Source organism: Macrosteles quadrilineatus, unplaced genomic scaffold (assembly GCF_028750875.1).
Source record: "Macrosteles quadrilineatus isolate MER2022 unplaced genomic scaffold, UCM_ALF_1.0 Scaffold_4__1_contigs__length_99947679, whole genome shotgun sequence".
Lineage (NCBI taxonomy): Eukaryota > Metazoa > Arthropoda > Insecta > Hemiptera > Cicadellidae > Macrosteles > Macrosteles quadrilineatus.
This window is the reverse complement of record NW_026542597.1, coordinates 97,022,635-97,047,220: the sequence shown is the minus strand read 5'-3', so window position 1 is coordinate 97,047,220 and position 24,586 is coordinate 97,022,635. Positions and strand designations below refer to the sequence as shown.

General features: G+C 35.0%; 1 protein-coding gene and 1 long non-coding RNA gene across 5 annotated transcripts in view; one reads left to right on the top strand and one right to left on the bottom strand.

Moving 5' to 3' along the window:
• Positions 1-8,600, bottom strand: part of LOC128993511 (uncharacterized) — a 41,824-nt gene extending 33,224 nt beyond the window's left edge. For both annotated transcript variants that reach the window (XR_008490763.1, XR_008490762.1), the window contains exon 1: positions 8,527-8,600. This is a non-coding gene — a long non-coding RNA (uncharacterized LOC128993511). The remainder of the gene's footprint in view (positions 1-8,526) is intronic.
• A 1,834-nt stretch (positions 8,601-10,434) lies between these two features.
• LOC128992000 (WD repeat-containing protein 46-like) lies at positions 10,435-24,560 on the top strand. Of its 3 annotated transcripts, none has more exons than XM_054415329.1 (13): positions 10,435-10,503; positions 11,710-12,131; positions 12,518-12,640; positions 13,201-13,329; positions 14,079-14,229; positions 15,683-15,818; positions 16,743-16,842; positions 17,698-17,854; positions 20,723-20,876; positions 21,597-21,691; positions 22,614-22,709; positions 23,178-23,288; positions 24,406-24,560. In XM_054415329.1, the coding sequence occupies exons 2-13, from the start codon at positions 11,710-11,712 to the stop codon at positions 24,532-24,534; spliced, it is 1,803 nt and encodes a 600-aa protein (XP_054271304.1). In that variant the 5' UTR covers positions 10,435-10,503; the 3' UTR covers positions 24,535-24,560. The 3 variants fall into 3 exon arrangements, with proteins under 3 accessions (XP_054271304.1, XP_054271303.1, XP_054271305.1); XM_054415328.1 differs by lacking the exon at positions 10,435-10,503 and adding an exon at positions 10,733-10,896; XM_054415330.1 differs by lacking the exon at positions 10,435-10,503 and adding an exon at positions 10,924-10,995.
• Positions 24,561-24,586: the final 26 nt, after the last annotated feature.

Here is a 24,586-nt window from a genome sequence, read left to right as displayed (position 1 = left end):
TCCGTTTCATTTCTAGACTTAGGGATGTCGGCATTAGGGCCGATCAACGGTTGAGGTTAATTTGACTCTCCTGGTTTATGGTCGGTGCTTTGATCTCTGTTGTTGCTGATGGTTAGGTGCTGTGTTTCCAGATTTGCTTGTTTCAATGTCGCTGTCGTAATTTGAAAATTGTAGGACGGTGTAATCTTCTTGTTTGTTTAGGAGGGTGTTCGATCCATTTATATTTTGTAACTTTCTTGTACTTTTGCTATGGGTTTTTGAGTCGGTTTTGTTCTGAATTGTGAGGGAATCGGGAATTGTAGAATTCTAGAGCTGTTATGATGACTTGTGTCATGCTCTTTAAATCGTTGATAAACTGTTCTGTTGGTGTAACCTATGGTATTGGTTGTTAGATGGTGGTTATAGGAAATATTTTTGTGACTCTCCCATCTTTAATTAGCCTGTCTTTTATATAAGGAATTTTGTGATTTGGGATGAGGTTGGTTTTCACTTTATAGGTAGGTGTGTCCAACTCTTTTGGAATTTCTAGGCTGATTTGTCTATATAGTTGGTGGATACATACGTATCTTTTGGTTGGGTCATGTACGTCTGGTTGTTTCCTTTTCCATTTGGTTGGTTATCGTGTCAAACCTCGAATGGTCTAATGCTGACAATCCTAGTCCAAGAATTGAAACAGAGGAAGAAAGACCTACTGCCATGACTACGCCACTTACTCATTGACACGTTGTCCGATCAACCCTACCGCTATACTAGTGACCGTTTATGTAACAATATTTTTGTAAATTTAGACATTAGTGTAGTGTAATAAGGAGATAAATTCAAGAAGACCCCTGAAGACGCCGCATAAGGTGGAGAAATCCATTTGGTGACACAAACATCTTACCTGCAAGAGGTCAGGCAACAACAACAAAGGTAAATGTGACAATTTTTTGTTAAACGCAAATCAGGCAAAAACAAATTTTCTTAGTCTGCAGGTTTGCTGCGGCACATGGTATTTATTCCTCACAATTTCTAAGCGATTTACTGGCAAGTCTGCAGGTCCTTGTGGAATGTAATTCAATTCCAATCTGGATTTGGGGTATATGTAAGTTTTTTGGTTTTTGTTAGCTAATTTTCTGTTCTGTGTACTGTAGTTATTTTTGTTATTCATTCACTATATTTAGGTGGTTTTAGGGGAAGAATCCCCTCCACTTGACCCTTACCTTTGAAATAATAGCTCAACAGCTGATTAAGCAACATACATTAAATACAAAAAATTGGTGGGGGAGCTTCCCCTCAAACCCCTTAAATATTGTGGACGGAGTAGTAATGCAGAGTCAACAATCATGTACACCATGTAGTTATAAGTTTCTTTTCTCTTAGTATATTGTTCTGTTAACATTTCATTCTACTTGATGCTGCTATTAATTTAGTTTGGAAAAAAGTAAAGTTTCTAAAGTCAGTAAATCTTAATGTGTTAATTGTAGTCTTGTAGAATCGACATGTTAAGAAAATTGTTCATGTAGGTTTATTTTTTGTGGTATTCAAAGGAAAGAGTAAGTGATGTAAGTTCAAAATTTGAAAGGGGTCAGATATTTTGAAAGAGGGCAGAATTTTAATCTGCCAGGGGCGGACATCATATACTAACCATGTCCAGAGGTATTATATTTTAATTAACTTCCTATAAGTATCCAATTGATTTTTAAAACCTTCCAACCTAAACTTGTATATTAAAAAACGATGGCAAATATTATGACAGCTAGCCTGACCATACTACTGGACCGAATTACTTGGGGGTGTACCAAAAGACAGGTTGTCGGTCCTATGCAGATTTTATTTGTATTTTTAAAATATTCATGTTAATTTTGGGTCTAAAATGGAAACTAAACTTTTTATGGAGATTTGACATGATGGGGCCAAATTTCTAAGCTTACGACAGCCACCCTGACCATACTATTGGACCTATTTACACGTTAGTTGTACAAAAATAAAGATTATCGGTCCTAAATGTGCAGGTTTTATTTGTATTTTGAGAATATTTATGTAAATTGGATTGAAAATGGAAATTTCTTTTTCTTTGAGATTTAACATGGGGCCAATTCTGTATATTAATAGACAAGCGTGTTTTTGAAACCCTTTTTTCTCAGCTCCTCTGCATCACAGGGATAATCTGTTAGAAAGATATTTGCCTGTAGATGTGCAGAATACTTTTATAAATTAAAAAAGGCTCAAAAATAAGGACAAAAATTAATTTAAACTTTTAAAAAAAACTTACATGGGCCTTATGGGTTGCCATTTTGGTGATTAAATAACAACAAAATATATTCAGAAAATAAAAAAAAATTGAAGAAATTCCAATTATAGATTTTGTTTTCAGCGTGGGGTGAAAATACCGAAGTTTGCAACAATACATACTTTTGGTTGAGTTTTTGACCACAGGGCGAGCTCTAGTTCTAACCATCATAATTCTACACAATTTATTAATTTATTTCTTTAGTTTATTTATTTATTTACAATCCTAACAAGACGTCATGGCCTGGCTGGCTATACTGTATTATAAATTGTGCTAACTCCGCAGAATGCGGTGACTTGAAACTACGGCAGCAAGAAACCCAAGCTGACTAAAGCTGATTAAAGAAATAGGTTTATTAACAATTTAAGATATTTAAACCAACCTAGGGGTAGGTCCGTGTCGCGACTCTCTTACTTTTTCCTTACTCCTGAACTTTATTGTAAATTATTTATGTCTAAATTTTACTTTTATTCAGTTTTACATTGTTTCAAATTGTTTTCATTAAACAAAATGTATTTATTTTAGTTAAATTAATAAATTGTAAATCCACTTGGTGAGTTTTCCTTAATCTTCCCACTCCCATTGGGTTAAACAAGCCAGCTACTACTCGTAGCTAGGTAGAAAAAAGTCATTTACCGTTCGTTTAGGGTCAGTTTGTTTTGCAAATATATCTGCTGTTTTATTATTATTCATTGCAGTGATAAATTGATGATACTGTAGTTACAATTGTTAATTAAATTACTTAGAATACCCCCAAAACTACTTCCAGAGTAGGTAATAAATTACCCTACATTTGCAGACAAAACAGTGGCCAATCGAGTTGAGGGTTGATTTTAAAGATCAAATTTATTCGCAAGTAACTTGTAAGAAAATGCGAAACCTGTTCTCGCCGCTTTAGCAGAGATGGTGTTATGAAAGAACCTTGTGATTTATGAGCGGGTGTCAGATGGCTGTTTTCTTGCTTCGTTGTTGCTGGAATTCAGTTCAAATGTGTCTAATGAATTACTATAAAATATTACATTCTTAAACGAAATAAACCCAATCAAAAACAAATAGTTGCATTATTCAAGTTTACAGAATAGTAGCCTAAAGCTTGTTTGTAAACAATTTGAGAAGCCAACTGTTTATTCTATTCATCTTTCAGATGATAACAATTTTTTATTTATTTATGGACATTAGGATAATATGCTCCATCTAAGCAGTATCACATCTTCTCAAAAAACTACTGTAATTCCATAAGAATATCTGGATGCTAATCAACATCTTGTGTATAGAAAAAGAACATAATTATGTTACATGCAAATATATAAACAAGCTCAAATACAGCCTTGAGTAAATACAATTTTTGTTTTTTGAAACAGTGGTAGGATTGACTGCCAGTGGCTCTTGAATCAAAAGTAAATCAATTAAAATCAAACATTCAATATGAAAGCTACAGCGATTGAAAGTTTAAACTTTCCCTTACAAATATTAATTAATTATTTGCAACTTATAACCCATTTACATAATTATAAATTATTTTTACTATCCTCTCTGGTAAAACAACTTGAGAGTTTGCAGAAATTGTAAATATAATTTTTAAAAATAAACTTAACTCAACATTATAGTGTATTTTCATCTGACTAAGACCAGATGTTTATGGCGTAGGGGTTGGCGATCCCATCGCCCGGTGGCTTGTCCATCGCAACCAGCCTCCCTGTCTCCCTACTCTTCATCTGAGCAGGGGCTGTGTAGCAGTGCAGTGTACATGATTAAGAACCTGTATGTGGCCCTCACGGATGTTTTAACTATAGTATTAATGCAAACACATTTATTTAAAAAGTAATAAATCTTAATTATATCTCTCATCTCTCTAACTTTGCTTTTACTGTCAACTGTTATTAAATTTACCTACTCGGGATTTACCCAGTCGATGAAAATAGTCATATCCATATTCATATTCAAACATCATTATTTTAAACTATGCCAGCTTTAAAATTTTGTCTTGTTAAATTTTTTATTCCATCAAAGTTGGTTTTTCTCCTATGAGGTTAATATGAAGGAATCTATTTATTTAATTGGAAACATTGTCTCCAATAATTTGAGAAAACTACTGGGCTTAGAAGCTTGGTAGGGATGCCCAAAGAAAGGTCTTGGTCTGTAGATGAGCCATCAAAAGAAAAAGTAAATTAATTCCCTCTTGTTTACATTATGGCCATATGCATAATTTTTCACTACATTTTAATGAAACAGCTGTTAATATTTAAATTGTATTTTAAACATCACACATTAATAGGGAGTTACTGAATTAGTCAAAAAGAAGTACAGTATTTGCAATGTTATTTTCTGATTTTAAAATTTATTTTCTTCTGCATCATGTCATGTTTTGCAATAAAACGTACCATTACGAAATCAGTGGAAAACCTTTATATCACACTAACTCTTAAAATTATTTCTTTTTGAAATTTATCATATATCCATATCTATTGTGCGGGTTTGATGTCTGCCTTTTTGACAAATTTTGCTTATAATTTATCATATTATTCAAGACAGATCATCATAAGTTCATGAGATTATTGTCATACATGTTTTCAATCATTGGAAACATATTCGGTTGTGTAATACAATACAAAATAATACAAGTGCAGAAGAGCACATTGCCCATATGAGCTGAGTCCATATTTTGTTAAATCAATAGTGGTTTACAGCACCCGAATAAAACTTTTAATAATGATTAAGTAGAAATAATATGTACATGATTTAGAAAGTCTTTAAGCTAGAATACGTACTGTGTATTTCCATGTCCCGTTAAAAGAGGTAGCCTACAAATGTAACCCATTTTGTTGCACAATCGCGATTTCAGGTACACAAACATTTGGGTTGGTTTAGTTTGAACGTTTGAAGAAGTAAAACCGCCAAAATACACACAAAATAGGGGTAATAGGGGTTGTGTAATCTAAATGTTAATACAAATTTCATTTATTTATTCCTCTAACATAGTTAACATACATTTCTATTATTTGATATTGGTTTCCTATAAGTAGGTGTAATTGAGGCGCCTACTTTAGTTAAGGGGTAGTTTAGGATAGACATAGATTTTGTGTTTTAAGTTATTCTTAACTCATTTTTCAGTAGCCTGGTAAAAGTCTCAGAACTTTAATCACGAAAGGCCACTATACTATACATCAAGGGTTGTCTAAAGGGGCAACCTTGTTAAGTAAATTAGAAACTCCTCCCTTCACCCAAAACAGGGCAGAACTCCTAAACAAAATTCACTAACTTTTCCAGATTTCCTGATAGAAAACCTGGTTTTCCCAGTCGTGATTACTAGTCACCGAGTGTATCTTATACTAGTGGTCTGCGAGTACACCATATTTTTGGATCTGGTCGGCCCTCGGACCAACGGTTTGCACGAGAGGTCTGTACGGACTGAAAATGATTATCAAGTCAAGCTTGGATCAAGTTGAGCTGAGCGTAAATTTCTGTGACCACTGAAAGCGTTTATGAAGATACACGTTTGAAAATTAATGATTTTACCCTGATCGTAGGGGACGATGATGTCACGTAAATAATGTCCAAGATTTTTTCTTAACCTCCAGAGTTGTGAATGATTTTGCTAAGTCCGTGTATGAAGTTCTCAATTTCGCCATGACGACAGAAGATGTTTTCGATTTTGTAATGATCGCATACAATTATCTCGATTATACTGTGACGGTGGAAGATGTTTACAGTTTCGCCGAGATCGCAGATTATGTTCTTTATTTTGCCATGACTAAAAAAGATGTTTCTCCTACCATGAAAAAAGTTGATAGTTTAGCCGAATTCCAGTATTAGCAGATGTTCTTGATTTTGCCATTATTGTGGAAGATGTTCTTGATTTTGCCGTGACCTCGAGAGGTGTTAACGATTTTGCCAACACCACGGATGACAATCACAATTTTAACGAGACTGCAGACTAAAACGGGTTTCCCTAGTGCAAATTTAAAATTCCCGTATAGTTCCAGATTCAACATGAATTTACACAAACTTCCTCAAACTCTCGGTCCGTATGGTCACCCTGGTGGGGTCTCATGGGGGAGGCTCCTCGCCCATATCGATGGAGGCGCATGAATACATTAAATGGTAAATTTAAATAAACTCTTAAGTATGGTTTTGCATGATTAAACTTCTAAGATTCTTGCCAGGGGTGGTAAGGAGGGATAAGTGGGCTTTGGCCCATAAAAAAATTCAAAACTCATAAACTGCGATAGACATTTGATAAAATTCAAAATTTTGTTTACAGTTTTGACACCAGGATTTATTTTTTTACCTACTTAGTAGTAATATACGCATTAAGCTTGTGCTACGGCCCTGCCATAGTACGGTAATGTTGTGGTAGAAATGGGAGGCCCTCCAACTGAACATGGCCGAGGGAGCCCTGGTGGTAGAGAGCGGAGGTAGATAATTGTGTCTGGACCTCCTCTCTCTATCTTAGTTGTCCTTTATCCAAAGTATACCTTAAACCTTTTTCCAACCCACTGGCCTGGTTTCCTTACTATCTTCCCATCATCCAGCTGGCTGTTATCAACGCATCATCAGAGAGGAAGAGCTGTATTCTACTAACTATGTAAGTATCTATTCAAGGAATAACAGTCATAGGGAGTAGAACCTTAATGCTAGAAACTACACTAAATATAGTGGAGCCACAACACGTTACATGAACATTATTAGATCGTGAAGAAGACAAAAAAAGGCTATATTTTACAAGGAAGTTGTTTGATTGCTATGGGAAGATTTGTTATGATAGGATCTAAACCTTTCTAAGTCCAAAACGTGTAATATCCGCACTTAACACTTGCGTCTGAATTGAACCACAATTGCATACTTTAGAGCTCAAGGAGAGTAAACCCATAGAAAAGATTTTCAGCGAATAAGGTTTTAAGTGAAATATCCTAATTATTTTTTTAACTGCTATTCAGTGAAAATACACAGATAACTATCTCTTTAGGATTTGGAAGAAGCTACAAAGACTGGCTTTTTACACACATTTTACTGTTTTAAGAAATTATTGATCATTGACTAACTATGCTAACCAATTCTACAACTTAAAACAGGTTGCACTGTCTAAAATAGGTAATTAGAAGTAAGTTTCGGTCAAGTTGGTATACCATTTAAGAATTCTTTGATACTGTTTCAGATCTTTTAATGAGTGTCAACTTTAGCAAGAATCTACTTAAGCAAGAGTCTACATCAGTGAGATGATTGCATACCGGTAGTACAAAGTCTGGCCTTTCTTTGAACTTCCTTTGCAAACATGTTGTCATCAGCTGGCATGTCTTCTGTAATTCTAAGGTAGCCTAATTTTTTGCATTTCTTTTAGGTAGCTGAATGTTTAAATCATTTATGTCTACAATAAGTAACAGTTAAAATACCTAGAAGATATTTTAACAATGTAAATCCATAGGTTTGTAGATAGATTTACTTGAGTGACAGAACCAAATGATAATTTTGGTCAGATATACGACCGCACACGGACATCGGTTTGCGCTATGTTTTGATGAGGTATTTGGTATTAATGAAATAATTTGCCGAGCAACATTTAAGTTACCAGTAGTTGCAATGAAATTCTCTATACCATAAGAATCCCTAGAAACTGTTAGAGTAACTGGAATGCACTGTTTCTAATATGAAAGAAAAATATTGAAAAATCCGTATAGTCCTACTACAGTAAATTATGTAAATAAAATTACCATAAAGTGGGTTGGTCTGAGGTTGTTGAAGTGTTCATCTTTAGAGTTCTGAACCAAAAGAGATTTCAATCGGAATATTTACTATTGAGAGTTCTGATAGTTCTTCCTGACTCCTGAGGCTTCAAAATAGCTTCTTTTTGCCGGAAAAACGTCAGTGTCATCAAAAACAGTAAGAAGTATAAGTAGGCCTAGCTTAAGCTTAAATTAGAAGATACCTAGTGTTGGCTGTTCCTCCATCTAAGTAAAAGTTTAAGTTTGGCGTTTGAGCTGCGGTTATTTCTGAGGGACATGATTGAATTTAAGTTTAGTCACTGATAGAATTCAATGTTTCAGAACATTTTGAAAAACTCATTTATAAAGCTAGGTCTACTCTTTGAGTAGTCTACCATACCTCAGCAAGTTTTTATAGACTATTGTAAATAGTTGGAGTTAGAGCATTGTTGACTATGTTGGAGGTAGCCTATTTGAGAAGGGCAGATCAGGGTTAAATTATATAGAGGTTTCTTACAAACTTAATTTCTGATATAATTTATTGAATATACTTACGGTTTTTTCATTGACTTTGAGATATAAACATAAACATAACCCTACTTTTCAGTTTACAATAATTTACATGACTTTGACTTGTATTGTTCATCATTGACTAAAGAAAACAAGAGCTGAAAAAATGAAGCAATGAATATGGAATATCAGAAAGAGAATGGGTGAAGCAAAGCGATGATATAATTATTGTGTACAACGAGGAATAACAACAGGACCTGAGTGTGTTGTACGACGACAATATTATTCCAATAATTCCGTGTGCACATAGCGTCCACACTAGTGAGTTTTATGACTATCCGCTGTACTATCCTGATAATTAGACCAATTTGTTAATTACAAGGCAACAAGGTGGTTCGGATTCCATTAGAAAGTACTGTAGGTCCCTAAGTTGCGATTGGCTATTAACATCTGTGTCCAAGGGCCGTTTTGGACTTAGTCGCTAACAAGACTACAAGATCGCCCCACTCATTTTACACTCATCTAAAATACCTACTTTGTATGATCACAATTTCAATGAAAAGTATTAAAGTATTAAGAGTAAGGCCTAAGGGAGTGTTTTATCTATTTTTATGGCAACACGTAATGCGATTGCGAATCTTATTACTTTCTACAGTCATCAAAAATTATATCTATCAGCATAGAATAATATAATCATTGTCTTGTAATTGCTAAAACTGTAATTTCTTTACCTGTCTTATGTGAATTGAAAAAAATATCAACATGGACTGGACTGAGACTTGCACTCGCACATGAATATGATTCTAATCAAGACATAGACAACGATTTCTTTACACCCCTTATGCAAACTAAGATTCGGTCATCTATAATGCTACAAGACTATTTCAAATGAAGAAGAGGGAATCTCCGTATTGCACCAAGTGTGGACTAAGACTAAGACAACTTGAAACAATAGAGCACATCATTACAGAGTGCCCAGCCTATAATAGGATGAGACATTGCCTTTATGCAAAAATAAAGAAATTTAAGTTAATTGGAATTCACCACCAACTGTCCAAACTCCAAACAATCCTAATGGAAAATAATTGCAAGCTATGGCCAACATTACTATAATGTTTAAAAGGAACAGGAATCCAACCTTGAGATATATTTAAATAATTAAACAAGACATTCAAATTGAAATTTCTTAACTAGAACTAGCATCATGCTGGCATTTTGAAAAAGCCCGGGAAAAATTGTATCAATGCAATAGTGTGGCTACATGGTTAGTTAAACCAAGCTAGCTTTACTAAAGCAAACTAGAAAAGAAGAAGACCTGCACATGTGAGAGAACAGAGAACGGCAATCAACATTACACAAACACAGAGGATACGCGTCCGGTAACCAGACGTGGATTAGGTGTCTGGTAACCAGACGTGGATTAGGTGTCCGGTAACCAGACGTGGATTAGGCGTCCGGTAGGGGGTCCCAGAACGCCATTACCACAACACAGAGGATACGCGTCCGGTAACCAGACGTGGATTAGGCGTCCGGTAACCAGACGTGGATTAGGCGTCCGGTAACCAGACGTGGATTAGGCGTCCGGTAGGGGGTACCGGAACGCCATTACCACAATGATACGATGTTCAGCCATCAGTGTTCGTGGTGTAGTGGATAGAGTGTTCGACTGAAATGCGAGAGGTCCCCGGTTCGAAACCCATCGGTAACTTTAACTTTTTGTCACAGATTTTGCTTTGAATGTAATTTCTTCTTAACTGTACATCTTTTGTTAGAATTGTTGGCATTTATAATTTTATGTTATGAAGAGAATTGAACCTTCATTTGATTTTTTTCACTATCAGCAAGTTTGGTTGGTTAGGTTAGGTTATGCCAGTAACTGCCGGACGCCTAATCCACGTCCGGTTACCGGACGCGTATCCTCTGCGTTACCACAATGATACGATGTTCAGCCATCAGGGTTCGTGGTGTAGTGGATAGAGTGCTTGACTGATATGCGAGAGGTCCCCGGTTCGAAACCCATCGGTAACTTTAACTTTTTGTCACAGATTTTGCTTTGAATGTAATTTCTTCTTAACTGAACATCTTTTGTTACAATTTTTGGCATTTATAATTTTATGTTATGAAGAGAATTGAACCTCCATTTGATTTTTTTCACTATCAGCAAGTTTGGTTGGTTAGGTTAGGTTATGACAGTAACTGCCGGACGCCTAATCCACGTCCGGTTACCGGACGCGTATCCTCTGCGTTACACAAAACATAACCTAAACCTATTTGTTTACATCATGCATGCAATTACAATTTTATTTTATTTCATGTTAAATTAAGTACCAGACTGTTTCGACTTTTGAATAAAAATATCGGACATTACTCCCTGGATCCAATTCTTACTGAAGTTAATTTTAGTAACCATTTAATGTAAGTAGGGTACTAAGTAAAGTAAAGTAGAGTTGTAGAATAGCCTAACTAGGCCTAGGCCTTTAATTTTTTTAACAAGGTTAAAATACAATCTCATAGGTAAGTTAGCTGATACTTTTTACTTCGTTATTAGGTTAAATTATGAGCTGTTGTTCTGTATAAATTGGCTGAAAGCGGGATGTGAATTAAATAAGTTAGTGCATACAGCTGTAACATGGCTTGAGAGTCAAATGCGGAAATGAGTTGAATCAGTACTTAGCCTATTTTATACCACTCGAGTATAAGTTATATAAGTATAACCGATATATAAGTTAAGTTAACTCAGTCACTATGAGTCAACAGCGCTGAATATAAATTTTTAAAAGCACTTGAATCTAAATAGCTCCTTAAATTGTATTTACAAGTCCGCATTGCTGGCAACCATAGGTTTGTGAAATACGCGAGTACTGACTAGAATCAGAAGAATCGAGCACATTTTACCCTCAAGTTGACTGAATCCTTGACTTGTCACTTCACTAACTTTAAGCCAGAGCGTTTACAGTACCGGTACCTTTTATTTTAGTTAGTTTTATGAGTCCATTTACTACATAAGGATTGATTTAAAAGTGTCTTTTCTTAATGCGGACATACATTATTAGAATGTCCAAATCTATGACCCCCCCCCCTCCTCACAAAAGCTAGTTTCTCTTGTTTTTCAGGAGGCCACAGAATAAAAAATTAAAGGGATTTTTATTAGGTACCGGTAAATAAACATTCACTAATTAGTAGGCCCTTGTTTATAAAACTATAGGTTTTCTATCATTTTTGTTCTAGATGGGTAAACTACAGAAAAAGGAGGGAGGAACAGGTGCAAGAAGAAAAAAGTTTAAAAAACCTCAAAAACCAGTATCAAATATACAACATGACGACCGAAAAAATACAAAAGAAAGTCGTAAACTCGCTGAAAAGAATTTAAAAACTTTAAAGACATTGAGTGAGACCGCTAACAGAAAAACAATAGTAAAACGGTTTGAACCTCAAACAAACAATAAAGATGGTACCATTAAAACTACTGATAAAGAGAGGATACCGGTGCCTGAAGAGCTCTTGAAAAAATACAGTCGTGGGGAAGGCATTAAAGGAGTTGGAATCAAAACCCATTTAGAAAAAGTTAAACTTCTGAAGAGTGATAAAGTTGTAGAATGGGCAACAGAACAGGCTGCGAGATCTACGGTTTTACTAACAGAAGATTCTGGGTAAGTTGTAATTTTACTTTTTACTAACTGAGCCTACTACTAACTTTTGACAGTACCCTACATTAAATGTGGAGTGAGCTGGTCTTAGTGGTAGAGCGTGGGGCTTCGGTCTAAACACAATTCTAGCGAGGAATCTAATCTACTCTAGAATGGGACCTACTTTAGTTAATCTAATCCAACATTGGTTCACTTTTTAATTTTGTTATACATTTTTGTAAAACAATTTTAAACCAATAACAAACGTTAAAACAATAAAACACTGTTAATTTTGTTACCATCTAAACTTGGTGGTATTTTCAAGGAGGTAAAGAGGAAGTACACAATCATCTCCACAATGCTAATAAACACATCCCAACAATTTGTTAATCGTTTTGTTACAATTACAGTTTTATTGAACCTGATGAAAACGAGGTAACAAGACAGTACAGCCAAGAGCAGATATCAAATAACGTTGACATCACCAGTGCTGCTAAAAGATTTGAATTAAATCTTCAGTTTGGACCCTACAGGTAATCAAATTGTTTTATTACTTTTTGTTTGACCAATAAAATACCTATAGTTGTGTGTATGTTACGTGACTTTTATGTTCCATTCCAATAGTCCCGTTTTCAGGAAGTATGTTGACTCAATAGACTGTTTTTCGAACCAAATAAATTCTTTTTAAATAAGAAATCTTTGGGAATTGGCTACTTTGAGATTGAGGACTTTATATTCTAAGTGTTTTGAGATTTTAAGTTTGAGAGATGTAAAGTAGGCCTAAAATATTGGCTACTGTATTTTCTTTCTTTGATTTAGAAGTTGTTCATCTTTTATTTTATAACTTGTAAAAACTGTGTGTTCTTTTAGTGTTATCTTTTTTCAAACTAAAAAATTGTTGTAGGTCTAGGCCTTTATATTTTTTAAGTAAGACACCATGCCTTTGACAAAATGCTCCTTTTTTTCTCCTAAAACATATTTAGTTAACTGTTGTTCATTCAATAAAAGGTTTTAACAGTTCACATTATTATAGACCTAGCTTAATATTATGAAATAAAAATATATGATTTATGGTATTGAAAATTATTTACAGAATGAACTACACAAAAAACGGACGTCATCTGCTGTTAGGAGGCAGACGTGGGCATTTGGCTGCTTTTGATTGGGTCACAAAGAAACTTCTATGTGAAACTAACGTAATGGAGACAATCTCTGATGTTCAGTGAGTACATAAATCTTAACGTTTGAAAACATCGTAACTCATTGGCCCACTTGTTTTTAGATTAGCCTTGAGGAATCCTATTAATTTTGGAAATTTACAAGCTTTCACAATGCTCACAGAATTCTTAGTTCTCTTAAAAACTCTACTTTTTTAATGTGTCTAACAACACATGTTTTTAAAGCTTCGCCGGTAAAATCGGCACCCAAATAGTTAGTACCAAAAGCACATCACTTAAACTTCCCTCCCCTCAGCTATGTCTCAGGGAAACATATTAAGTTTCAGTGACAAATCCCATTACATGTTACATTTAAGTAAGTCTGCTGAAGCTGAGTGTTATAGTTCGGCCGCTTAGAAAACAACCTCCTCCAGCATTGGTTTTGCATTAGCGCGCAGGTCGTTTTCTAAGTGGCCGAACTATAGTGTTATCCCTATTGCCTGGTAATCAAATGGTTGTCGGTTCCATCCTGAGATGAGTCGGTAGGTTTTTGATGATTCAAAACTGGGCTCAGCTGTCTTTGTGGGCTTTAAGTAACTAACTAATAAAACAGCTGTTCTTAGTTTGTAACAAAGCTACACAGGTCGTTTTCATGTTAACCTGCACTCGCCTTGTATTTATATTCAGCTTAAAATACACACCCAAGTGTACTTAACTAACGTCTCAAAGAATTGATGAGTAGGCAGAGAATATAAGTAGACACTCTCTTTGACTTTGAAAACTCTTGGATTTTAAACCTTGTTTATTGTGACAGGTGGTTGCACCAGGAGACAATGTTTGCGGTAGCGCAGAAGGACTGGGTCTACATGTACGACAACCAAGGCGTAGAGTTACATTGTATCAAGGCACTCAACAAGGTGTTACGCATGGAGTTTCTTCCGTACCACTTCCTTCTGGCCACTGGAGTGAGTCAGTTAGTTTATTGTTTTGATTTTTTTTTACGTTTTTGATAAAACTTAATTTTTTTTAGTTTTTCTTTTTACGTTTTTCCTTGTTGTGTCATGTGTTTTATGTGTAATCAAGGCTAATCTGGGCTCTGTCTACCACGTAAGCTAGCTGATCCCTATCCTTGTACATAATAATCCTAAAATACCATTATGACAGTGAAGAGTGCTAAGCAGATGTCAATCGGTCACTGAAAAGTCACTTATTGTACAAGGGATCATGCCAGTCATTGAAATGTCACTTTTTTTACTAAGGGTTCTTTCAAGTCTTTTGAAAATTATTCTTTCTACTAGTGCGTGCCACACCTAAAAATTTACTATCTTTAGTCTAAGGCTACTGCTACAGCCACACTTGGCGACCTAGTCGCTGCAACCAAATCACCAAAAAAATCATCAAAAAAAAATTCATCTGCGACCTGGTCTGAAGAGGTGTCACATTTTAGCGACTTCTATCTGTTGACTTAGCTTTTAATGAGAGAGAAGGACTTGTTGCTATTTGTTGCGTGTTGTCTAAAATGGAAGGAGAAAACACAAATTCAGAGTACATAGACTTAAACATTTGCTTAAGGATGATGTAGTTTCAAATTAAAAATTATTTGTAACATTTTTTAATGAGCGTAGATTTTAGATGATCTACCGACATTAAACATAACATAGTGCAAAAAATACAAGGTTTTGGATTCCTTCCTATTGTGTCAGAAGATACTTAATCCTCTAGGCTTGCATTTCATAGCATACATGTGTTTATTTTGTTCACAAAGATATCTGTATTAAACAGCATATTTTCCAACTGCACAGTAGGAACCACTGTTAGACCAAAACTGAACAAGATATACAGTAAAACAGTGCAGCAGCAACTGTTGAGTTTCATGTTTACCGCTTCTGTTTCTATCCTTTGTCGCAGTGACAAGTTTTCAAGTGTGGCTGTAGCCGAACAGTATTTAGCTGTGTATTATCATCTAAAAAAAAAATAAAATAATTAAAGATAGGAAATCATTTTTCATCCCACAAAATCAAAAACAAGAAAGAACACACTTTTTTTGCTTATTCATTATGTCTATAGTGCAAACAAAAAATATCTACAGTGAACATAGTAAATACCTTGCAATCAACACCTGGTTCCTTGAATTCAAAGAAGTTTTCCTACTTTAATAACTACGCACAAAACAACTCTAGTTCTTTACAGTTGAAGGTTGTAACTGATGGATACCTTGTGTAGCAACCAATCACTAATTAGAAAAAACTTGTGGCTCAGATACGTTAATAACTGCAACAATATTACAGACCAAACACTTAACATTAACAACCTCTAGGTTGGTGTTATTGAGCAAATCATACTCTTGTACAGTTTGAGAATATAAATCATGTATTAATTATTGAAATGAAAATTTTTTTAAATTTCAAATTTGTTTAGAATCAAGATGGATTCCTCGGCTGGTTGGATGTTTCCATCGGCAAGATGGTGAACCATTTCAACAGCAAGCAAGGTCGTCTGAAGGTTATGACGCAAAACCCCAGCAATGCCGTGATTTGTTTAGGCCACACCAATGGTGAGCTTTTACAAATTAATAGTTTTACACAGAATCTACTCACAGCTGCGTATGTATTGGAAATTTGGAAACACATGTTTTCAGTAACTTTATGGGCTTACTAAATACTAGTTGCTTTTCCCATTCTTCGCAACGGGGTGAGGACACAGAAGATAATAATGTGGTTCTTTAAATGTACTTTAAAAACGGTTATACATCCATCATTAACCATATACCTAGAGGGAAACGTCAATTGTACTGCTTAGTATGATCTGCGTTTTGATCAGTTGGGTTTGGTGTTCATGATGAAATTGCCTTCTGCTGCATAGTGTGGTAGGAGAGGTTTACTTAAAATAACTGTGAACAGCTAGGATATAAATTGCTGATGGGTGTAGGCTAATTCTTTGTCATTTTCACCTCAAATCAGACATTTTGCTTTCATTTTTGATACATACAATAGGGGAACCTAAAAAAAATGGTTTTCTATTAAGCCTCTAAATCACTGATCAATACGTGTTCTGGTGCAATTACCTGCTGCCAAGTGTTCCTTGTGACCTTGAAAGGCAACCGGTTTCGATCACCACGGGATCATCTTCAGACAAACATCATCATCTTCATTTCGTTCTTGCAAACACGTCGATTTAGAAAAAAAAATTGAGTCATGTTACAAAACACTTACACCTAACTTGTAAAAATAGCCAATAACCAATAGGTAATAGTAATTGGCCATTTTTACGTGTTTTGTAACATGACTCAATAGAACGAAATAAAGATAACAACGTTCGCCTGAAGATCAACCTGTGAGGATCGAAACCGAGGCCTTTCAAGGTCACAAGGATCACTTGGCAGCAGGTAATTGCACCAGTACACTAACAAAAATTATAATTACCGAATGATCATGTTCAAAAGGTTAATTGTACTAGTGAGACGTCCTTTGTCCGACAGGTACAGTGACAATGTGGAGCCCTACGGTGAGGGACCCCCTGGTGAAGATGTTGTGTCATAAACAACCTTTAACTAGTGTGGCCATCGACATGCGTGGACAGTGAGTTTATATTGTATCTCCTTACTTACATCTCCGTAGTGTTACACTGTGATTCCTTACTGATTTGGCGTTTGATAACCTGGAACCAGTTTAAAAGGGGTTTTTAAACTGGATAAGGCTTGTTTCCTACTTATAGCACATTCAGCAAAGTTTATGTGCAATTTTGAGATCAGCCAAGGTCTGAAAATGGTCTCATACCTATTTGTTGCCATGTAATCCTCAATTTCAGCAATATTTCAACTAGGACCAAGAAATAATGGCTAACTTTCATGGAAATCAGTTATACAGCATTTTAATGATCTGGCATTGTGGAAGTCCTGATTTACATAGTGTCTTCTATAGTTCCAAGAATTAAATTTTAACCAACTAACGTTATGCAGTTCTGTTACATAAAAAGGTTTTACACTTACACACACAACTGGGTGTATTTACACAAATTTAATGTAGTTTATTGGCTGAAAGAAATGGATTCAGAACCAACTTGCTCAAGAAAAGAAGTTCCAGAAAATCCAACATTAATCAAAAACTTCTAAACACATTTTCTTCTGAAGGCTTCCTATTGTAGTACCGGTAGAGGAATATCAAATAAATTGTATTGTGAACAATTTTTGTGCTGTCAACCTGCGTCCCTATCGCTGAGAGAACTGATGTTGCTATCAGCTGTTCATAAATACATGTGAAATGTATACTTAAAAAACCACAGCGGCAGTAACACTAGATTCTGGTGTCCAGCAGATTCAATCACAAAGATTTTATCGGCTCAGAGAGTTCTTTATTTCTTGCTGGAACTCTTGTCTTGGCAAGTTAAGATGTGTGACCATTCCTCCTTATACTAATATATTGGGATGTACGCAGACACATGGTGACGGCTGCGGTGGACAGGTCTGTTAAAGTGTGGGACGTTCGTCAGCTGACAGGACCTCTGCAGGATTACCGCATGTTCTCTGTCGTCAGCAATGTTGCCATCAGCCAGCGAGGACTGGTCGCTACCTCGTCTGGTAATGTTGTGGAGGTAATATAATAGCAGTATGTGATAAAAGACTGAGTTTTAAGGAGTTTGCGGATAGTAGCTTTGACTTTGGGTTAAAGTTGACATCCTATTCCTATGAGATACAGTAGTTTTCGGCAACTGCAAACTCATCCGTAAATTGCTGCCAGATGTTTCACCCTTATGAAGAGGCATCCTCAGTAGTAGCTATTTACAAATGATGATGCAGTTGACGCCGAAACAATCATGAATTAGTATCCTATTCCCATTTTTTCTCCATCACCAGTTGGGCAGTTTTAGTATATAGTTGAATTTTGATCCTTCAACAAAACATGCTGCTTTCAAGCACTGACTTCTGTTGAAAAACACACCAATCTTTTTGCCATACTGAAAGGACAATTTATTCCGAACCATATTCTAAATCATATATGTAAGATCAACTATCATAGTACTGAAAACTAAGCTTAATTTGTGAGAAGCTCATTCGAATAAGTTCTAACTACGCCATTAGGGTGTCTTTTTCAGAATCCAAAGTTTATGAGTAGGTTTACGAGAATGCAAAAGAATCCACCCTAGCACAAAAATACAAAACTTATTTACACAAATGAGAATATCTCTTAAAATTCATTTCCATTCTAGCTCCTGAGCTGTTGTATTCATTATAATAAATAGGTTACATACCTTATAAATCCGACAAACAGCTCATTTTAATTGAAGGTCGTTTACATGTTTCGGCTTGTATCGGCCATTGTCAAAACGTTGCAGTTGGATGGTGAAATCCTTGTCATTGTTTTCTACTAAAAGTACATACACAAACACATACACACGGACGGGACGAAAACATTACGAAAAACGAATAAAACTTTAAATAGGCCTATTAAATACACGGGCAGGACGCACGCACACCGTTGTCAAGGTCAGGATGCAGACTGGACTAGTTGTGTCGGTGTTGTCTTATCAGCTGATGTGGACTGCTGACCAATGGGCGTCGAACTCTGCCTTTGTTTTAATATGCTATTGAAAATGTGATGGGATTTGAATTTAAGTTTTTCATTCAGAATTACGCTCTCAAAATTGTTGTTCTCATTAACCTGTGCCTTATAAATTTCGAATTCTTCGAAATGGCTTTTGGCTGATATATACCTTAACCACATTGAGAATGAACATATATTTTCTGATAAAAATAAACTCAAAAATAAAATACTAATGTACCATCGTTATGTTGATGACACTATACTGTTGTTTGATGGAAGTGCTAGACAACTTGATATATTACATAAATATTTAAACAGCATTGATCCAAAGCTAAAATTCACCCTGGAAACTGAAAACGCCAATAAAATCAACTTTTTAGACCTCACTATTGAGAAAATCAACAACAAATTTGATTACAGTGTTTATAGGAAACCAACCACAACAGATATGACAATCCACGCCTCATCTTACCACCCGCCATCTCAGAAACATGCCGCTTACAACAGTATGGTACATAGGCTCTTGAACATACCCATGTCTATTGCGAATTATGAGAAAGAACTAGGCATAATAAAACACACTGCCATAGCCAATGGTTACCATATTAATTTAATTGATAAGCTCATTCACAAACATAAATCAAAAGCCAGTAAATCTGAGTTCACAAGAAAGGACAATGAGAAGTATGTTTGCGTTGAATACAGTAACATTCTGCATAACGGCCTATCCAAACAATTGAAAAAACATGGTATAAATCTATCCTTCAGAACAACTAATCGTTCCGTAAATATTTTAAACAATTCAACCAGATGTGGTGATAAATATGACAAATGTGGTGTATATAAATTAACTTGTGCCAGTTGTCCTAGCATGTATACTGGGCAGACAGGTAGAGATTTCAATACTAGATACAAGGAGCATAGACCAGATCCTCGTAATAAAAAACAAAAATCATCGTTTGCTCAGCATTTGGTCGATAAAAACCATGATATGAACGATATTAGTAAAGGCCTTGAAATCCTACATATTTGCCAAAAGGGAAGCAGACTTAACACTCTCGAAGAATTCGAAATTTATAAGGCACAGGTTAATGAGAACAACAATTTTGAGAGCGTAATTCTGAATGAAAAACTTAAATTCAAATCCCATCACATTTTCAATAGCATATTAAAACAAAGGCAGAGTTCGACGCCCATTGGTCAGCAGTCCACATCAGCTGATAAGACAACACCGACACAACTAGTCCAGTCTGCATCCTGACCTTGACAACGGTGTGCGTGCGTCCTGCCCGTGTATTTAATAGGCCTATTTAAAGTTTTATTCGTTTTTCGTAATGTTTTCGTCCCGTCCGTGTGTATGTGTTTGTGTATGTACTTTTAGTAGAAAACAATGACAAGGATTTCACCATCCAACTGCAACGTTTTGACAATGGCCGATACAAGCCGAAACATGTAAACGACCTTCAATTAAAATGAGCTGTTTGTCGGATTTATAAGGTATGTAACCTATTTATTATAAAGAGAATATCTCACCGTTTCTGCCAGCATTTTTAACCGAGGAAGTTTTGAGTTGGAAATGGAGTTGTGGTGAGGTTCAATTATGGCCAGAAAGTACTTCAACATGAAACCTTGTTGCTTGTTTGAAAAGTGTTGTAAATCAAATTCAAACAATTTAGTTAACTCATAAACAATGTATATAATTTTTCATGAATTTGTCAACTTAAAGAAATGTGCAGTATGACAAAATGTGTAGTTTGTTATTTTTTGACCCTCGATCGAAAGTTCCATGTTTAAAAAATTTTTTGTCCAAAAGATTCACATTACATCCTAGTTACCGATTGTATATCACAGTGGCATTTCAAGTATCAGTACAAATATCTAACATATTGCAAGATAGTGATTTGTTGACTTTTTCCAGATATATAAAGATTTCTGCTCGCCAGGAGAAGGGGATAAGCGAGCTTATTTGAGGCAAAAACTTTACAAAGGCGTTGAGAACTTACAGTTTTGCCCCTTTGAGGACATTCTCGGAGTTGGAACTTACAATGGATTTACGAGTCTTTTAGTACCAGGTCTGTTTTGGTTTTCAAATATTTTAACCAGATACTAGCTTCAGAAAAATATGTAAAATGATTAGGTAAAAGAATTGTTAAGATAAAATCGGCTGTTAGTTTCAGTTACATTTGGTTTTAAATAAATAAAGTTACCACACACTTATAATAATCTTCTTTGATAAGATTTATTGTTGGCGATGGTAGGCTATGTCGTTACAGGAGTTATTGCAGGTAAAAAAAGTAAATCCACTACTTAGGATGGACAGGTCCAAAAATTTTTGGTGAAATATAAATTCTTGGTCTTGCGCTTGATTCAATTTAATTAAGGATTTTCTCAGTGCGAGATTTGCCCCGACTGTCAGCTGTTTTGCTGCAGCTGTGGGAGAAGATCATGTGTTGACGTCAACTATACAAAATGTACATTTGTAATTTGTTGTGATAAATTCTTGATTCTTGACGATGATGATATCTCCGTGATCATATAACGTCCTCGATTTTGCTTCAATTGCTGGAGATAATGATTTTGTCCCTAGGATCGCATAAAACCAATTTACTCTCGATACTTCCTTATTTAGATAGTTTTTAACTTATTTTGTTTAAAAATATAAATTATAACTTTACCTAATCTTATGTTTCCCTTGTCTCTCTAACACTATAGTTAACACACTGCTGTTGGTTAAGTTATTTTATAACTTCTTATTTATTCCGACTTATTTGCAATATTTTCTATGATGACAGGTAGCGGAGAGCCTAATTTCGATGCTTACGAGGCAAATCCATTCCAGAGCAAGAGTCAGCGTAGAGAAGCCGAAGTGAAGGCACTATTAGAAAAGGTAAGGTCAAGTTTTGTTTAATTACTCGTAACAAATCAATAAATAAAATTGAAAATCTGTCTTTGAAAGTAGATGTTCTTGAAACAGGAACAGGAGTTTTGTCTCAGTTCAAATAATTGACTGAGTTTGTTTATTACGATCTACCTAGACGGTTACGTGTATGAAGTTGCTGTAATGTGATATTTTGGCATTTAACAACATAAATTTTTATTACATTTTTGCATGTAAATAGTGAACGTTTTTTCTTGAAAACATGTGTCTTTCATAAATATTGGCTGGGTAGCTGAGTGGTTTAAGTGCTTGTCTAACAGTCAAAAGGTCGCTGGTTCGATCCTGAGAAAGGTTAGTATCTCTTGATGGTTCGAAACTGGACCCAGCTGTCCCTGATCCTGACTGATGAAACAGCTGATATTAATCTGTAACAAAGCTACACATATCGTCTCACAACATTCTACCATTTCCAATCTTCCAACCATAAACACATCTACATTCATCCTTCACTCATACTTGGGTTAAAATACACACCTAGGTGGTGTCCCCATCTCAACTAATTGATAATTTATTAGTTGATTGATTTTCAAGCCCTCAGGTTTCAAGTTTTTGAAGTCAATTTAAGAAGTGTTGAACATGTTTCTGTTATTGTTTTCTTCAATAAAACTACCTTATTTTTAAACAAATGTTTGCTGAAAATTCTATTTGATCATTTTTTATTTGCTATGCTAAAACCTATATTTTACTGGTGGTATTTGACTTCCGTGGTACGTTGTATTGATATTCAAAGGTGATCATGTAACCCATAACCTCAAAATGTAAGTGAACTCCGCTTCTGAGATTCCCGGTAACCGAGGCGACACGGTCCCAACCTTGGTTTATCGGGAGTTTACTGTATTTCACAAATCAACAAGAATATTTAATTTTACAGATTCAACCGGAGATGATCACCCTGGACCCAGCCTCCATCATTGAGGTGGACTTGCCTTCCCTCAAAGACAAACTGGAAGCCAAGAAGTCTTTGCTGGTAAGCCCAAAACAGAAGTTTACTCTACATTTGTCCTTATTGGTCCTGACTAAATAATTCACTTTACCTATTTTTGCAAATATTGTACAGTCGCATAACTTGGTTGTTTGGATCTATTATCGTTTGTATATACATATACGTTCGGTCTTAGTAATATACAACCACAGGATAGAGTTCTGTAGAACTCACATGTTTTCAGGGTCGAAGAAGTCCAGACTGCCTGGTTGTCCCATGACAAGTCTGCGAAACTAGACAGCAATACTGTAGTAAAAATTAAAAGATTTTTTGTATGTACTGTCACTGGTAATCAAAATGTTGATCCTGATAGTTGGAAGATTTTTGGTGGTCCAAAACCATACGCAGCTGACCTTGATAATTGGGCTTTTAGTTTTAAATGGACCTGGCTATATTACTTAGTCGGTAAAATTCATTTGTGAATCTAACCTTTTTGTCTTGGCAACCTTCCAGTTCCTGAAACCACCAAACATTGACTTCACTCCTCGTAAAAAATCCAAGAGGCACGGAAAAACAGTCCAGATGGCAAAAACAAAGAAGATTATGAAAGAAAAGCAGAAAAGAGTGAGTATATCTGCCCAGTGTATTGTGGAAAAACGATAACCATTGTAAATATGCCCAAGTAATTTACTTATCCTAAATTATTGTTATTGTAAATTCACTATTTTCTCTGAAGGCTTATTTTTTTTAAACACTTGTACAGTAATAACGCATTTGAGGGACTTTTTTACTTTGCTTACATTTGGATTGATAATACTTTTTGGCAAAAAGAGCCAACCATGAAATAAATTATAATCCTAGTATCAACTAAATGTAAATGTTTTTAATTATTTTTTTATTTCTTGAATTTTAACCATAACATTTATATAAGGCAAAATTGTTAAGCAAGTTTCTCTCAGCCACTAGTTCTTGCTATAAAACGAGTTTGCAAATTTTTTCCAATATTTTGTAAATTTTAACTTTTTACCTTTATGAACATAAAAATTGTATTTTTTAAATTTGGATTAAATATTATCAACCACATGTAAGAACAAACACATACGTTAACATTCTGTTGGAGATGGTGTATAGAGTAATGATAGGAGTGTAGATGTACATTCGTTTGCGGCATTTCATAAAACTTCTCTTGAGTGGCTTTTGTATGTTCCATGAATTTGGGCATATGTTGTGTTAATGTTTCATCTGTTTGCGTGACTATTGTCCAATAGTGGCGAATGCCGTTGGCGGTGAAATGGTCAGGGTTTTTTTTTCAATGTAGGTACATAAGCTTTCCTTTTACAGTATTATCATTCAAGTTAGGATTATTTCCACACTGTCCATCATTTTTGTTTAATTTACAGATATATATTTAGAATCTGACAATGTCAAATGCATAATTTTGTATGACTAGAAACAAAAAAATAAAATCTTTAAGATTTAAATTATCAACTTATATATTCTGAAATCTTATTTATTTTACCAACAGCTAAATTCTTTATTTACAGGTATTAATCAGTGATTTGGAGGCTTAACTAAAAAAAAATTAAAATTATTTATTTTAATACATACAAATTAGTAAATTATGATTACACCTTTTCATGATTTCGTTAGTACTGGAAATATAATTATTCGGAAACAAATTTCTATTAGTTGAGCACAGTTGGATGTTGGCTAAAAATCAATTCTTTTTATTTTTCTCCAGGAGTTTTTGAAAGCTGTACAAGAAGCTCAACAGCAAGAACAAGAAGATGCATCTCAAAAACCAAAAAGTGTTTTGGATAGGTTTAAGCCACCTCCAAAGAAGAAGAAACAACCACTTTTTGTTCCATAGTCGTGTAAATAAAGTATGTAATTTTCTATGACATTTTAATAATCTACCTTTC

What these genes read in the sequence shown, in the direction of transcription:
- LOC128992000 (XM_054415329.1), top strand. Translation starts at nt 11,710, where the DNA reads ATGGGTAAACTACAGAAAAAGGAGGGAGGAACAGGTGCAAGAAGAAAA. An exon ending in TACGAGTCTTTTAGTACCAG is followed by an intron (nt 20,877 to 21,596) that starts GTCTGTTTTGGT and finishes CTATGATGACAG; the next exon opens with GTAGCGGAGAGCCTAATTTC. An exon ending in TGAAAGAAAAGCAGAAAAGA is followed by an intron (nt 23,289 to 24,405) that starts GTGAGTATATCT and finishes ATTTTTCTCCAG; the next exon opens with GAGTTTTTGAAAGCTGTACA.